The 16,624-nt window shown below is 40.7% G+C and overlaps 1 protein-coding gene across 13 annotated transcripts in view; it reads left to right on the top strand.

Annotated features, from left to right (window-relative positions):
• Positions 1 to 16,624, top strand: part of PPFIA1 (PTPRF interacting protein alpha 1) — a 93,263-nt gene that overhangs the window by 33,978 nt on the left and 42,661 nt on the right. For 7 of the 13 annotated variants that reach the window (XM_034769733.1, XM_034769736.1, XM_034769734.1 and 4 more), the window contains exons 3-12: positions 4,269 to 4,370; positions 5,761 to 5,925; positions 8,595 to 8,669; positions 9,178 to 9,279; positions 9,518 to 9,739; positions 11,196 to 11,342; positions 12,770 to 12,904; positions 13,815 to 13,889; positions 14,281 to 14,364; positions 15,022 to 15,153. In XM_034769733.1, coding sequence (XP_034625624.1) covers positions 4,269 to 4,370; positions 5,761 to 5,925; positions 8,595 to 8,669; positions 9,178 to 9,279; positions 9,518 to 9,739; positions 11,196 to 11,342; positions 12,770 to 12,904; positions 13,815 to 13,889; positions 14,281 to 14,364; positions 15,022 to 15,153 — 1,239 coding nt within the window. The remainder of the gene's footprint in view (positions 1 to 4,268; positions 4,371 to 5,760; positions 5,926 to 8,594; positions 8,670 to 9,177; positions 9,280 to 9,517; positions 9,740 to 11,195; positions 11,343 to 12,769; positions 12,905 to 13,814; positions 13,890 to 14,280; positions 14,365 to 15,021; positions 15,154 to 16,624) is intronic. The other 6 variants (XM_034769746.1, XM_034769739.1, XM_034769738.1 and 3 more) reach the window with 1 other exon arrangement.

The raw sequence follows: 16,624 nt of genomic DNA, 5'->3' as shown, positions 1-16,624 counted from the left end.
CAACAAGGAGTCTGGTGGCACCTTAAAGACTAACAGATTTATTTGGGCATAAGCTTTCGTGAGTAAAAACCTCACTTCTTCGGATGCATAGAGTGAAATTTCACTCTATGCATCCGAAGAAGTGAGGTTTTTACTCACGAAAGCTTATGCCCAAATAAATCTGTTAGTCTTTAAGGTGCCACCAGACTCCTTGTTGCTTTAGTAAGGTCGTCATATTGGCAGCATTAGAAGGTTTTAATTTATGTAGGCATGAACAACATTTGAAGTACATCTTTGTGTTTTGATTATGTGTATTCCATATCAGGTTTTCATTAAATGTATTAAACTGACCTAATGAAGTTTTATCATCCTCCTCCTTGAAAATGGCAAAAAGAATTTAATTGTCATGCAACAAGAGTAAAGATGTTTTGCTTTTCCTATACTGTTAAAGGAGGACTCCCTTTTTCCTCAAACCAAGCAATCTTTTATGATTGACTTAAAAAAGCCATTTGAACTGCACTCTCAGTAATAATCTGAATTGTTGTTCCAATGAATATGAATATTATATTTTTTTTTTAAGAGGTAGGGGAGGTGATAGTTGTGGATTGTATGTCATTGATGGCAATGGTACCACTATTGTTTTTGTAGTGACTTTCAACAGTCTAATGTGTCAGGAGTCCCAAGAGCATATGTCACAGGGTTAGGTTACAGAAGTTATTTTTTTTGTTTTTGTTTTTTTCCAATCCCATCCATCTTTTGGATACAGTTTACAGAATGAGGTTTTGTCTATACTGTCAATTGAACAACAAAACTTTGTCATTCACAGATGCTTAAACCCTCCACCCCCACCCCCCAGTGAAAGACAAAAGTTTTGCTGCGGCAAGTGGCAGTGTAAATGGCTCGTTGATGACAGAAGCACTCTCCTGTCCACAACGCGAACCCTGCTCATAGGCGGTAGAAATATTTTGTCCGCGAAAGTGCCGACAAACAGCGTATACACTGCCTGACGAGTAGCTAAAAGCTGTGTTGTGTAAACAAAGCCTTAGGCTCTGAAACTTTTGTACATCAGCTTTGAGTTTGTCTGTTTTAGTTGCACATGTTAACATTGCAGTAGTGATGTTTTAGGTACAGTTGAGACGTCCTTTCAAAGGAATTTGTTTTCAGTCTAGTTTAACTCAAAATAGCTTTGTCTTAAAGCTTTAGACATAGGGCTTGGCTACACTTGGAGATGTAGAGCGCTGGGAGTTAAACCAGCCCTCGGAGACAGCAGCAGGGAGAGCGCTGATGTGTGTTCACACTGTCAGCTGCAAGCATAGTAGCGTGGCCATATTTGCGGCACTTGCAGCAGCATTCGGAGGGGTGCATTATGGGCAGCTATCCCACAGAACACCTCTTCCCATATTGGACTGGTGCTGAGGCTTGTGAGAATGGGAAGGGGGGCGCGGGGCATCCTGGGTCCTGTCCCAATGCCTCGTGATGCATCGCTTCGCATCCCAGCAATCCCTGTGCTTCTGTCCACATTTGGCACCATCTTTCAATGGTTTTTGTACTGCATGCTCTGTCTTCCCTTTTGGGCTGCGGGAATGGATCCTGAACTGCTGAGGAATATGCTGATAGGTCTTGCCAGCATGTCATGAATTGCAGTCGAGTTACTCCTTAAGCCACAGAGTGACAGTGAGGAGTCCAACAATGATGTCGACATGCATAACACATATGACATGAAATTGCTTGTGGCATTCACGGATATGCTCACCACCGTGCAACGCCGCTTTTGGGCTCGTGAAACAAGCACTGAGTGGTGGGATCACATAGTCATGCAAGTCTGGGATGATCAGCAGTGGCTGCAGAACTTTCGGATGTGGAAAGCCACTTTTATGGGACTCTGTGCTGAGCTCACCCCCACCCTGTGGCGCAAGGACACGAGATTGAGAGCTGCCCTACTGGTGGAGAAACACGTGGTGATTGCAATCTGGAAGCTGGCTACTCCAGATAGCTACTGATCGGTCGCTAACCAGTTCAGACTGGGCAAATCTACCATTGGAATCGTGTTGATGCAAGTGTGCAGGGCCATTAATCGCATCCTGCTCAGAAGAACCGTGACTCTGGGCAACATGCATGACATTGTGGATGGCTTTGCACAAATGGATTTCCCTAACTGCGGAGGGGCGATAGATGGCACGCATATTCCAAGTCTGACACCTAGCTTCTGAGTACATAAATCGGAAGGGGTATTTCTCTATGGTTCTCCAGGCACTTGTGGGTCATCGTGGGCATTTCATGGACATTAAGGCAGGCTGGTCTGGTAAGATGCATGACTCATGCATCTTTCAGAACACTGGCCTGTTCAGGAAGCTGGAAGCCGGGACTTTCTTCACGGACCAGAAGATCACCGTAGAGTAAGTCGAAATGCCCATTGTGATCCTTTGAGACCTTTAATGCCATGGCTGATGAAACCATACACGTGGAGCCTTGACAGCAGCAAGGAGCAGTTCAGCAACAGGCAGAGTCGATGCAGAATGACTGTGGAGTGTGCTTTTGGTCATTTTTGGCTGCAGGGGCCCCTCTATACTCAACACTGTCCCCACATTTTCCACAGGATGGGTTCGTCCTGGAAGATATCTCGCTGCTGAGTGTGACCTGGGAAGCAAGGGAGGGTGTTCTGCAACAATGCGGCTTCCACCTTAGCCCTTATTCGGCTTGCCTGTGTGCAACAATGGTTCCCCCGCCCCTCACAGCACAGTGGTGTGGATATGTTAGTCTTACTGGGACAAGGAGCACAGTAGCTCTCCAAGGAACCTGTGCAAGTGGATTGCCTAGCTTCTGCATGAGACCTTTGATGAGATCACTGAGGCCGATTACCGTGATGTGAGAAAGTACATCAACGCCCTATTCCTCATCTATGCATGCACGCAGCCCTAACCCTTTTTTCTGCAGCCCTCCTCACCCCAACAGCCCACACCCAACAACTCCTTTCTCAAAATAAATGCCGCTTACTGGGCACCTCATCTACTGTTTGTTCTTCCGCAAGAACCGTTCACTGCGACTGGCTACTTTCCTTCTGGCTTGAAAACAGCTCCTGGCTGCATGCATCTAGGGAAGCCAGGCCATCCTCTGGCTCTGGGCCCCCTCCTCCTCAGCACCCTCGCTCCCACTTTCCTCCTCCTGCTTTGTTGCACTCTGGGCTGCCATGGCCTCTGAAGTGTCCATTGTGCTCTTCGGAGTGGAGGTGGGGTCGCCTCCAAGTATCTCGTCCAGCTCTTTGTAGAACCAGCAGGTCAAGGGGATAGCACTGGAGCTGCGGTTTGCCTCCTGCGCTTTGTAGTAGGCATTCCGCAGCTCCTTCACTTTAACCTTGCACTGCACTGCGTCTGGGTCATGGCCACTTTCTATCATGGCCCTTGATATCTGCCCGTAAGTATCGTAATTCCTACAGCTGGAGCGCAGCTGGGACTGGACAGCTTCCTCCCCCCAAACACTGAGGTCCAGCACCTCGCCATTGCTCCATACTGGGGATTGCCTGGCGCATGGAGGCGTGGTCACCTGGAATGATGTGGCGAGCACTCCCCGCTTTGCTGAGTAAACAGGAAGGGGACTTTCAAAATTCCCAGAGAATTTAAAGGGTGGGTCTTACAGTTGGTCACCTGAGGGCAGGCCGGTAGAGTTCAAAGTGATGACCAGAGTGGCTAGAACAGGCATTGTGGGACACTTCCTGGAGGCCGATCAGAGCGCATTAATCGACCAGGGCGTCCACACTGGCACTGCGGCACTCCAGCCAGGGTGCAGCAAGCTCTATGCTGCTTGTGGAGGTGGATTACCAGGGGCGCTCCAACCGCAGAGTCTGGGCACTCTACATGCCTTGCCAGTGTGAACACCTCAGAAATTAGGGCACCTGGGGCTGATTTAATGCACTCCAAATTACACTATGGCCTTGTCTACACTTGCATGTGTAATCCTCAGTAAACAGTATATTTTGCTAGGCTTGAAAAATTTTTTAAGAAAAAAGGAAATAAAAGCATAGATAATTGAAGTGACTTGACTCAGACCACACAAGGAGGAGAATCCATGTCTGTTGACTCCGAGTCATTGAGCCCCATTTCCTGGAAAACATCACCCCTCTTCTAGCACCATCCCCCCCCCCCCCCCCCTTCCTGGATAAACTTTTTGCTTAGATGAGTTGAATAAAAATAATTGATTACAACTTTACTGAACTACTTACTGTGATAATAATTCATATAATTGGGTTGCACGTCTTTTACGATACTGATGTATTGTTGTTTGCTTTATTCCAGGAGTTTGCAGCACTTACTAAAGAGCTTAATGTATGCAGGGAACAGCTCCTTGAAAGGGAAGAAGAAATTGCTGAACTGAAAGCAGAAAGAAATAATACAAGGGTTAGTTACTTGTCTGATCTCTATTGAATATTGCCATCTGTGGCTAGCTTACCACCCAGAGCCGGTCTGTCCCTCTTTCTTGGCAGGCCCTTTAAATTTTTCTGTCTAGCTCCACCCGGAGTGGCTGCAGTATTCTTTGTTTTAAAATGAAATTACCTCAAATACAATACAAGTGTCTCTGCTGGGGTGCTGTCTTCTAGCCTTCTAGGTCTCACCAACTCAGTACTTCCTCCGCTGGGTTGGGAGGAGAGGTCAGCAAGCAAACAGTCCTTCCTGGATAATAACATCTCCTCTCACAGTGAGAACAGGGAGCTTTCTGTGCTGTCCCCTACCTACCTGGGTTTTGTCTTGTTTGGTTGGAAGATTGAGTGATTAGGAGACAGGGAGCTACAAAAATCTACGCTACAAAAGTCTTGGCTTCAGGCCTTTAAACAGTCTCTCCAAGACTGTCTTCCCCTGAGACCATTTCCTCTCTCCCCATATCTGCCCCACTTCTCCCCAGGATCTTTGTTCTGTTGAGACTTTTGGAATGGGGAGACACTTGACTCCATCCTGCTCTTTTACTTAAAGGGCCTGTAAACCCCATTAAACCATCATTAAGGAAAATATAATTAATTGGAGAATTGAACTTAATATTGAGATTCTCTTCAGACTGTGTATCATGCTCTTATACACCAAGTTGAAACTCAAAGATAAAAATTGGTAAGTTCTTCTTTGAGTATTGTCCATATGGGTTCTCGCTGCTGGTACAATTGTGCCTCATATAAGGAAGTGTCAGTATAGCAGTGTCTTTAGGGCTGTGACTGCACCCTGTGTATATTCCACCCAACAGCAGATAAAGGACTGCAGTTCCGACTGCCAGAGGGTTCCTTCATGATAAGGGATTCTGAATTAGCGTAAGATTCTGAAGTAATGGAGTAGAAATGCAGGTCATGGAGATCCATACAGACAGCTTGCGCAACCATGGTTCGAGCAGTTGCTCCCCAACAATTTCTTCATACATTTCCTTTGTACAACCCAGTCCTGGTGATTAGAAAGCAGTTCCCAGACTTGAAATGGATAAGGATCTGAGAAATCTTATCTAAGCAAAGATGAAAATGAAGCGCTCTGAAACCTGGCATCTTACCTAGAGACTGTCTGGGGAAGAATGCTGGGTAAAAGGGTGAACAGTGGTCCATGTTGCACCTCTTCCATTTTGTTAACTTTATACAAAGATATCACTGAAATGTTAAAGGCAAACAAATGAATATATTTAACATTGAACTTTTGACTCCTGGGTTCAAAGTTCTAAACTCAAACCTAATATTTTTAGAAAGTAAAGTCCTTCTAGTCTGATGTTCAAAACAGGTATAAACATTTTTCTTCATTTACCCTTTTGTTTCTATTTCAGCTGCTATTAGAACATTTGGAATGTCTAGTCTCCAGACATGAGCGGTCCCTTAGAATGACTGTTGTAAAGAGACAGGCTCAGTCTCCAGCAGGAGTGTCTAGTGAAGTTGAAGTTCTCAAAGCACTAAAATCACTATTTGAACATCACAAAGCCCTTGATGAAAAGGTAACAAAGTGTGCCAACTAATGTTTTTCCTCCCTCTTCTCCTCTTCCCTCCCCCATCCCCCCGGCCAAAGTGTGGAACTAATAACTGTCCGAGCAAAAGTTTTCAGAAGTTAGGTTCTCTGATATGCCATGTCTGCTTTAAAAAAATGTACACTAGTGTAACCACACTGATGCAGTTACATCAGTACAGCCTCCTAATGTAGATGTGCCGTACTAAAGCAAAACCAGTGCAACTTAATATAGTAACATACCAATGTAAGCTGCATTAGTGTAAAAAGCCCTGCTTTGTGCTTATGCAACATATCTACATTAGGGGTTTTCACACTTATTTACTTGTATTACAGTAACACATAAAGGGCATCATTGACTGTGTACTGTACACACAAAGTAGAAGTAGAAGACAATGGACAACAGGTGGTTATAACATAGACAGTGGGAGCACAGGGTAACAATGCTGACAGTTGTGGCTAGAGAAGTACGCAGCAGTCGCAGCATACCAGCTGTCTAACCATTGTCAAGTGTTTTGTAGTAGTCATGGCATAGGTGAGTTTTAAGGAGAATAGTGTAGTGTGGCTATGTGGTGTTTTGAAGAGTGCTGTTCCCATGAAAAAGAAATGGCATGGGAGAAAACAAACATGTATGTTGGAAAATTTGACACAGGCAATCAAGGCTGGCATCACTGATGGAGAGAAAATAGAGATCAGTCTGATCTCAGGCCACAATGAGCATTAAAAATGAAAACAAGTAGTTTGTACCTGATGCTGTGGGAAAGGGAAGCCAGTGAAATTATACAAACAAAATGGTAATGTGGTTGACTCAACAAACCAGGAAGACTTTTTTTCAGCAAGAGTTTGAATGAATTTAAGGGAACAGGGACAGGTAAGCTGGCATTTGTCAGTGTTGGAAGAGGAAACTAGGGATGTGAGAGACAGGAGAAAGGGAGATGGTTGTGGATGGCAGTGACATTTTTTAAAAATGGGGTTTGGGTATTCCATTTGGACTGGAGAAAAAGGGTGGAGGGGAGGTGGTGATGATAGGGAAGGTTGTGGGAGGAGTTGGAGTCAGAGTTGGGGTGGATGTTACCAGATACAAACAGAAAAAGGCAAAAGAGGAAGCAGAGGTATGATTTGTGTGTGTAGGAGTGAGGAGGTGGTGGAATGGGACAGGAAGAACAGAAGAGTGAAAAACTGATGGGAGTAACATAGGGAGAGGGTAGAATAGAAGGGGAGATGAAGTAGGGGAAGGGAGAGAAAAAGGGAGGTAAATGCGATGCAGAGAAATGGTAATGTTAGAGATGAGTGCAAAAAGTGTAAAGTGGTACCAGTAATCAACAGTGCAGTGTGATTACAAGGAATCTACTGATTCCTACTGTCTCTGTTCCTAATCACAATACAAAATTATATAAATAATCAAATGCTCAAGGGACAGTTACTTGAGTATGTAAGTAGTTAAATGAGAGAAATTAGTAACAGTGTAGTGAGTGGCTCCCTACTTAAGGTGAAGAATTACACCAGACCTAGACAAGGCAGATCAAAGAAGCAGTTAAGTGAACTGGTGAGTGAGTCATTGAGGAGGTGATAATTACCAGTTCAGTCAGTGCAGTCAACAGGGAAAGCAAAAACATGTTGTGAAGCTGTTATGCCTTTCTGTTTGCTCTACTTGGTTGGAGTTTGAGTGTGCTGCTGCCTCTTGCTTCAAGTGCAAGAGCAGGGAAGATAGGATGGTGGCTGTTCTGGGGCTGGGGGAGTCATGCTGCATCTGGGGAAGATTTAAAGAAGAATAAAATCTCTTTGAGGCGCTTATTTGCACTGGTTTTACACTTGTGTAAATTTTCTTAATGTAGAAAATTCATTCATTCTACCCCTTCATCTGCACATGCTCTTCATTCTTCATCGCCTCCCTTTCATACTTTCACCCGGCTCTTCCTTTCCCTAGTCTACACATCCTTTCCCTTACATTGACAGCATATGTGTGTAATAGAAGAAAAGGAAAAAAGAGGGGAAGATGGTGAAGTAGGGCTAGAAAGGGAGGGACAGGGGAAAAGATCCTCTCTGCTCTCACCCACCCTGGATTTGTTACACAGGAGGAAGCTGGTTAAAGGGGGAGTCCTGGAGCCCCTCAGTTTGCCTGTGCATTGAGCCAGCTACCATAGAGCTCGGCTGTGCAAATGGGTGCAGCTTAAGATGAACCCCACTCCCAACTAGCAGTTTGAGTCCTAAATTTTGTGTCTAATAAAATGCTTATTTCTTATAACTTGCAAATACTATAAATTGAAATCACTAACTTCTTAGATAATACAAACATTACAGGTGTTTGAGTCTTCCTTACAAGGGAGAGGTATATTTTAAATACACAGAATTTAGTCTGGTTTTAAAAGATGGCAGCAAATGGAGTTCACCTGCCCAATGGAGAAGTTCTGTCTCCTTGTTAGGTAAAGTGTCAGTCAATGGTTAATCTTAAAACCTTAGTCAGTTTTCCAGAAGTTCCTTTCTCTGATGCATGTTAAAACTTCAGAATTTGATGGTGTAAGTCATTGACACTGATGGAGCAATTAAGCATACGAAATGGGAAGCCATATCTCTAGGCACATAAAAATTTAGTCTTGTGTTCACAGTTGCTCAGTGCTAAGATAGCTCTAAAATTATGTTATTGATGACTTTATTTTTCAGGTAAGGGAAAGATTACGAGTAGCACTTGAAAGGTGTAGTTTGTTGGAAGAAGAATTAGGTACTACGCATAAAGAGGTAGGTCCCTATAGTAAAATAAAATTTTGGGGGATGTTTGGGTGGAAGAATTTATACCATAGCATCAAATCAGTATTCTTCCAAATATTAGTATATACAGATGATTCTTAAAGTTATTTTCTTTACTTGTAGATTTTTGATTTTCGTTAGATCCCAATTGGATGAGTTTGATTTCACCTTAGTTCTTGTTGATAGAAGTCTGTTTAGGAACTATATGTATGAGCTGATTATTCTGCTGTCTCACAGATAGAATTTTTTCTGGTTTAAGACTAATGGCAGTAGCATAGCAGGCATGGAATAGGTTTTTAGCTGCCTGTACTACATCTTGCCCATGCATACCTACATCAGTCTCTTCTTTAAAGCATTAATAATCTTCTAAATATTAAATCAGTAAAATTCTTACTCATTTGCTTCAAAGTTAGGTCATTGCATTATGTTAGCTATTGCTTATGTGATAAGTGAAATACAAAGTGAAATTGCTACAGTGTTTTTTTACTTTTGGTTTTAGTTAATGATTCTGAAAGAGCAAAACAATCAGAAAAGAACACTAACTGATGGGGTGCTGGATATAAATCATGATCAGGAAAATACACCAAGCACAAATGGGAAGGTAAGGTTGTTTAACACTGATGGATTTTTTTTTGTCATGTATGGGTTGCAATATATGTGCAGTCTTAAGTATATAATTAAAGCACAAGGTTATTATTACAACTTTATTATTGGATAGACTGCACAAACTAGCCTTAATTAGCTTTGTTATATTGAAGTAATATAGTATATTTTAAAGCTCTGTGTAGTGTGGAAACTTAAGGTGGTGGGTTTTTTTGTTTTTGTTTTTAATGTAATAGAGATCTTCTGATGGTTCTTCAAGCCACGATGAAGACCTTGCTAAAGTTCTAGAACTCCAAGAAATTATAGACAAGCAGACCAACGAGCAAGGCCAAATGAAGGAACGTCTCACTGCTCTTTCTAGCAGAGTAACAGAGCTGGAAGAAGATCTTGACACAGCTAGAAAAGATTTAATAAAATCAGAAGAAATGAATACAAAGTTGCAAAGAGATGTACGAGAGGTGAGGAATGAACTGTGAAAGTCTAAGCCAGCCGCTAGGGGGGTGTACCTAAGCCCTTTTCCTCTCATGGCGATAGATGCTTAAGTCTGGAGTTCATGGAGATGCCATCTCAGCTTAGCAATCCATCGAGGGAACCCACCACCTGGATTTAGGTGACTAAATCTGGGACTTCGGCACCTAAGTGCCTTTTTGGATCTGGGCCTAACTGATTAGCTCATTCCTGAGTGCTAGTTTTCTTGAAGTTGTATCATTCAATTGTGTATCCTCAAATTTGTGTTTCTATTAATTGTTTGCTAAAGTGGTGGTTACTAATTGATTAGTAGAAGCATTGACATTCTTGTAGGTGTCCTACATTCTGCCCTCTGGGCTGGAAGAAATGTATCCTGCTAACTGTTAGCTAGGGCCTAGACTTAGATGAAGGAAAATTTGGTGTTGCATATATGTAGCTACCCCAGGGGAAAAAAAAGATGTGGAATTTATCCATTCTTGCTTCAGAATAGATGTGCTACCGAACATTCATGAATATACAAACGTGATAAACATTGCTTGATCTGTAAATGCTCTAAGGGCAAGGCTACTCTAGGAATAAGAATAAAATTTAGATACCCTAACTTTTGTCAATTCTTTTTTCCTTAAGATAACTATAACAAATTGTTTTTAAAATGCCTAATATCTACAGTATAAAACACTTCGTATTTTCAAAGATTTCAAAGTACAGAACATAATCCTCACAGTGGCTTTGATATGTGGAACTTCGTGTAATAAGACCCACTGTTCTAAAGGTGATTTAAGGTGTACTTAAAAGAAGCTGGGAGATAACATTCAACGATTTTTTAAAAGAAATTTTAGTGTGGAAATGTAAGTAGTGCAGTACACTATGCAAAAATGGACAATCTGGAAAAGATGTCAAAGCCTAACCCCAAATATTCAAACTTGAGTGCCTAAAGTTAGGCTCTTAAATCCATATCTAGGTACCTAAATAAAGATCCTGATTTTAAAGATACTGAGTTTCTGCAGCACACCTGAACTTTAGTGGGATTTATGAGTACACAAAACCTTTGAAAATAGGACACTTTTGTATTGAATGGCTGAATATGAGTTTAAGAGCTGAACTTAAGGCTCCCAAGTTAAAAAAAACTTCAGTGCGTAAGTTCAGTCTAACACACTATAAGGAAAACTACTATTATATTGTAATAATTCTGAGGTAAATAATAATTAAGCATTCTGTAACTCACTACTTTATGCTCATCCTTTTTTTTATTTTATTTTAAAGTGAGTTTGTAATTTAATAACACAATTCTTCTAAGTAAATATCTCAACACTTTATACTTTTTGCTGTAGGAATGAGAAAGTATGTTTGATACTGTTTTAGCCTAGATTATTAAATAAATAATTCACAGCTTTTAGTGACTAAATGTAATTTCTTTTATTCTGACAACTGTTTCTCATAACATAGGCCATGGCCCAAAAGGAAGACATGGAAGAGAGAATTACAACTCTTGAAAAACGCTACCTCGCCGCACAGCGTGAAGCTACATCTGTGCATGACCTCAATGATAAACTTGAAAATGAAATTGCTAATAAAGACTCCATGCACCGACAAGTAATAATTTTAATTAAAATAAAATATTAAGAAAATTCTGTTGAATATATTGCTGATGAAGATGGTAATATTTAAACTATAGTAGTACCCAGTGTGTGCTAAGGCACTTACTTTTTAGCTGAAGAATATTACGATATCTTACAAGCAGTCATACTTTAAAAATAAGTCTAATGTGCTGTGGTTACCTATGAAGGCTGTGGTCAAAGTTAAGGTAGTGTTTAGATTGTGTTTCTTTGAAGAATTAGAATTCCAATTTTATGTTGGAAATGAAAATAATTTGTTGTGGAGGTGAGGAGTCTGTGTATCTGGGTATGATTGTTAGTGAAAAGTGTTAATTAATGTTCACCTGGAGGAGGATGGTGCTCCCTTCCTGCCCCCCCCGTTGGGGCTGGCCTGGGCCCTGTCATGCCCCCCTGAATGTTTCTTCTTGTCCCCCTAGGGGGGCTCACCCCACAGTTTGGGGACCACTGCTCTAACCTATCAATTGCCTCCCGCAGGTTTGCTCAGTCTGTCATACCAGGACTCCCTCTGAACCTTAGCAGAGAGACAGCACAATAGGATGAGCAGCTGGCTGATGGCTCTAGCTAGGGGGTCTAGGAAGGGAAGCAGTTAGGTGAGTGGGGCTATCTGGAAGAGAGGACAGAATGAAGGAAAGTGGACTGCCTGGGGATTGAGAAAGTGGGTAGGGAGCAGGGGCTTGAACACAGAACAAGCAGTGAAGTGCCTAAGCTTTGTAGTTTTACTTGTCTTTGATAGGAACCATTTCTGTTTTTGAATAAATTTTATCCATCTCTTTCCTTTGGCTTAGACAGAAACAGTTGAACCAATAATGCTCATCACTTTCTTATTTATTTTATTGAAAAAAGAAAACTGGTTAATGCCTGAGATTTTTGTGTACAACTAAATTAATTTAAACTTTGAAGGGTTATATATCAGTCACTTGTTAGCTAGAAGGAACAGAAGGAAACATCGAGTCATTTTTAACCTTAACTTCTAAAATACTTAACACATTTACTTTTAACTTTGCTAGAAAAATAAGTGCTAAATTTAGTGCTCATATAAATAATTTTACTTAAATAGCAAAGGAATTTGAGCTCCACTATAATTGCAAACCTCCGCATAACCTTAAAATTGGAGCCGTTAGCAATGCCTCCATGATAGTTCATATGCTGTGGCTGTGTTTATGAAGGAATTCAATTTTTAGTTCAGTGAAATAGCACTTTTATGTGACACACTTAATTTTAAAAGTTAGTTTGGAAAGCTGCTTTTCTTCTTTTTGTGTTTGGAAAGTAAAATCAGTGCTGGAAAATTGTTTTCCATAAGTCTAATAAAGGAAGCTGTCTGTCTCGCTACTCCAGTATTTGATAAAGGAACAAGTAGCTACCATTTTAGTTGTAAATGGTGACTGTTGCATTCTTGATCTTTAGAGTGAAGATAAGAACCGACAGTTGCAAGAACGACTGGAACTGGCTGAGCAAAAGTTGCAGCAAACTTTGAGAAAAGCTGAGACTTTGCCTGAGGTGGAGGCTGAACTGGCACAGAGAGTTGCAGCACTTTCAAAGGTGGGGACAGTAGTTCACTGCATTGTGAGAGAGTCTTTTCTGTGGTTATTCCAACTATAGCAATTCTGTTCTGTCTTTTTTCACTGATTTTTCCAAACAGAATCAGTAAAATGTTTTCTATATTCTGTGCTTTCCATTTATTCATTCTCCTAATTATCTAGCATACGTTCAAAATATTTAAATTCTAATGACTTCCTCTTTCTGTATTTCTATTATTGGGAGTTTGCTTTATCAGCTCTTGTATCAGCTTTGTGTGTTGCATTGTGAAAAGTGTTTCCTTTCCCTTTGCTGTTTGAATTACTGTTTTTGTTACTGTATAGAACTGCTTTAGTCCAGAAAGAATGAGTTGGGAGTCATTTAATACAATCAGCAATTTATGTCTTGGCAGGGAAGAAGACAATTTCTTCTTTTTTTTTTTTTTTTTTTTAAACTAAGGCCATGTCTGCACTACAGCACTGCTGCTATGCCACTGTAGCACCATCATGTAGATGCTTCCTCAGCAACAGAAGGGTTTTTTCCATCACTGTAGGTAATCCACCTCTCTGACCAGAGATAGGCAGATTAACGGAAGAATTCTTCTGTTGACCTATCCACATCGACACTGAAGGTTAGGTGGGCATAGCTGTGGTGCTCAAGGGTGTGAACTTGTCATACCCCGGAGTAGTGTATCTTTTGACCTAACTTTTAGATATAGACCAGGCCTAAGGAAGGATTGAGCTGAAGCTTTTAAGTAATGGGCAGTCAAATTTCAGCTTGCATTATATGTCCTTAAATGGCTGCAGGGAGAATAGCAGTTTATAGTGTGAAGTAATAGTATATCTAGTAGCTATACATGGACTTCTTAAGTGTCTTTAAAGTCTTGTTTTCATTTTTTTTTTTTATCTTTCCTATCCCTTTATTGGCTCTGTAGTCTGACCCTTTGTCTTCTGGGAACTCTGCTGCTAAAGAGGCTAAACTGTTGGAACTTGCCTCCAAGTTTAGGAAGGTAGAATTTGTACATCGGTCCTTGTTTCTGCTTGCTGCTTTCTGCTTTTCATGATTATTAACATAGGCAAATGGGGATGAGGGTAGAGAGGAAATCCTGTGATGGGATTTATACATTTATTGCAATGTGGAAGTATGAATGTAAATTTTCCTGGTGAGAAGTGAGTTGTCAGCAATGGTTGAACCATGAAATTCTGGTGTGGGAGGATTAATTGATCATCATTTAACGTAATGAGGATTCTTAGGTTCTGATAGTAAGCTGTTTTGCACTGCATATGGACAAAAATGGCAGTTTGCACACACAAGCATGTTATGCTTCTTGCTAGCACATCAGTTTACAGTACATACTTAAAGACTTAAATACTAGTTCTAGTTTGTTTTCAAATTGACAGGCTGAGGAGAGACATGGCAACATTGAAGAACGGTTACGACAGATGGAAGCACAATTGGAGGAAAAGAATCAGGAATTGCAAAGGGTATTACAAAAATATTTTTTGGTATAGAAATCAAACTGAAAAGTAAAACTATTATCCCTTGCATGGTAGCCGGTGGTTGAGCTAGGCCTTCTCTTCTATGTCCCACCTCTAATGTGGTGCTAAAAATTGAGGCGAGGTTTGGGGATTTATGATGTTTGTTAGTTGTTGCTCTTAATTAAAGTTAGTGAACTTAATTGTGAGCTTTGAGTTTCCAGCTGAAATTTGAAATAAAATGTTTAAAAGTATCTGTATACCACACTTTTATTCTAATTAGATCTCCCTTCTCACACACAAGAAAAAATCTTCTGTAGACATACTGAGTCAGCTGGCCTTGGAGTTCGCTCTGCAGGCTTTGAAATCTACTCAGTCATTAGACTGTAAACTCACACTTGGAAGCCTGTGAATCTAGTACTTCTGATTATCTGAAGGTTTTGGGTATCCCTGAAGGCCTTTGGATGATCAAGGTATCTGGATTAATTCTGAACCTTTGAGAAAAGTGTCTTTCGTTGGAGAAAATAAGGAGTTTGAGTGTGGTGAGCCTTACAGTTTTCACAATCTGGAGATCTTTCTAAATAATACTTTTCAAATGTTTCGTAGGACAGACAACATCAACAGCTTTGAATTAATTATACTTTTAATGCTTCCTAAATAACTTAGGCTAGACAAAGAGAGAAGATGAATGAAGAACATAATAAACGTTTATCAGATACTGTTGATAAACTTCTGTCTGAATCCAATGAAAGACTTCAGCTTCATCTCAAGGAAAGGATGGCTGCTTTGGAAGATAAGGTAGAAAATAATTTAATGTGATGAAAGTAGCTTAAAAATAATGAAATGTTTAGCAATATGCTTGTTACCCATTTTACAATACATATATAATTTATTCTTGTAACTTTAGTAGTTAAATAATGTATCTTTTACCATAAATAACTTCGATTTAGAGACACTGTCAGCATGACTTTTTGAAAATAGCTGATTCTTAGAAAACTAAGCCAATTTATCAAGAGAGTGCTTTCTGTGTCCTAAACTTAATTCTTTGGGGGTGGGAGGGAATTCCTTAAATTTGTTTTTTGTAAGGATTTTTATGCTTTCCTATTGATGATTGGTGTTGACTGTATAAACGTGTTTGCTTTGGGTCATACAAGAACTCTGTTGCGGAGTCAGGAACAGAACAGAGATCTTGAGTCCCATTCTTCTCGTATATCTTTTGCTCCACTCCTCCTTTTCTATCTAGTCCAGTGTTTCCTGAATAATGGTGATAATCTTGTCAGCTAGAGAAATATCATCTTTCCCTCACAGGAAATGTCTACTTGACTATAAAAATGGTTACTGGACCAAGGAGTTTTTCTGTGATCAATTATTGCACACTTCAGTCCCCTGTCCAAGGTTCTGTTCTTTGCCCTCCTAATTCAGTTCCTCTTCCAGCTTGTGACATCTTGCAGCCTGCATGGACTTTCACTTATTGGCTCACTTTCATCTGTAGTTCTTCAGAGATTCTTCTTTGAGGTAGCACTGCATTTCTTCAGTAGGATGAAAGAATCCTTAAAGGAAAACAAGGAAGTTCCTTCTGTGGTAGCATTTTCTCCTTTTGTTCAATGATCATTTCAGTTTGCATTCCCCCATATTGAAGATGTAGATTCGAGTCTTTTGGAATACGGTACTCACCTGGGAAAAATTGTCAGTAAAAGTTAAATGGCCTCTCAAGACTTCAACATGCTGGCATATTTTATGATTCGTCTGAATTTTCAGAGGCACTTGTTTTTGTTGTGACCAGCAAGTGGTCTGTCACCAGCACCCCAGCTGAGTTTCTGACAATACTATTCCAGGGCTCTAGAGGCAGATGGCTTCTTTGCTGCAATCCCAAGAGAGCTGGACTTTTGCTTTCCTCTCTGCTTTTGTTCTCAAAGGGAACTAAGGAAAATCAGGCATGACTGAATAAAACTCTACTGTGTTCCTGTTGGCCCTTGTTCTGGGACTTAATGAATTAAGTGCTTAAAGTTAGGCTCCCTAAGTCTGAAATATTTGGCCTTTGACTTCAACATAGTGAGGAAGCAAGATTCAAAGCACTGACCTACCCCCAGCACCAGTGAATATATTTTATGCACTCTGTCACAGTGCCAATCTGTTTGGGCTAACCATGGTACAAAACCTCTTTCTGGAATAAGACTGACTGAACTCTCTCTAAGTTTGAGATATTATTCATGAAGTAAAAAGACATTTTTAGATATACTTCACTGTTAGTATTGATGCTCAGAAAGGT

The sequence above is a fragment of the Trachemys scripta genome, chromosome 4, assembly GCF_013100865.1.
Source record: "Trachemys scripta elegans isolate TJP31775 chromosome 4, CAS_Tse_1.0, whole genome shotgun sequence".
Taxonomy (NCBI): Eukaryota; Metazoa; Chordata; order Testudines; family Emydidae; genus Trachemys; species Trachemys scripta.
Note: the sequence above shows the minus strand (reverse complement) of the source record. Positions and strands in the feature narration are given on the sequence as shown.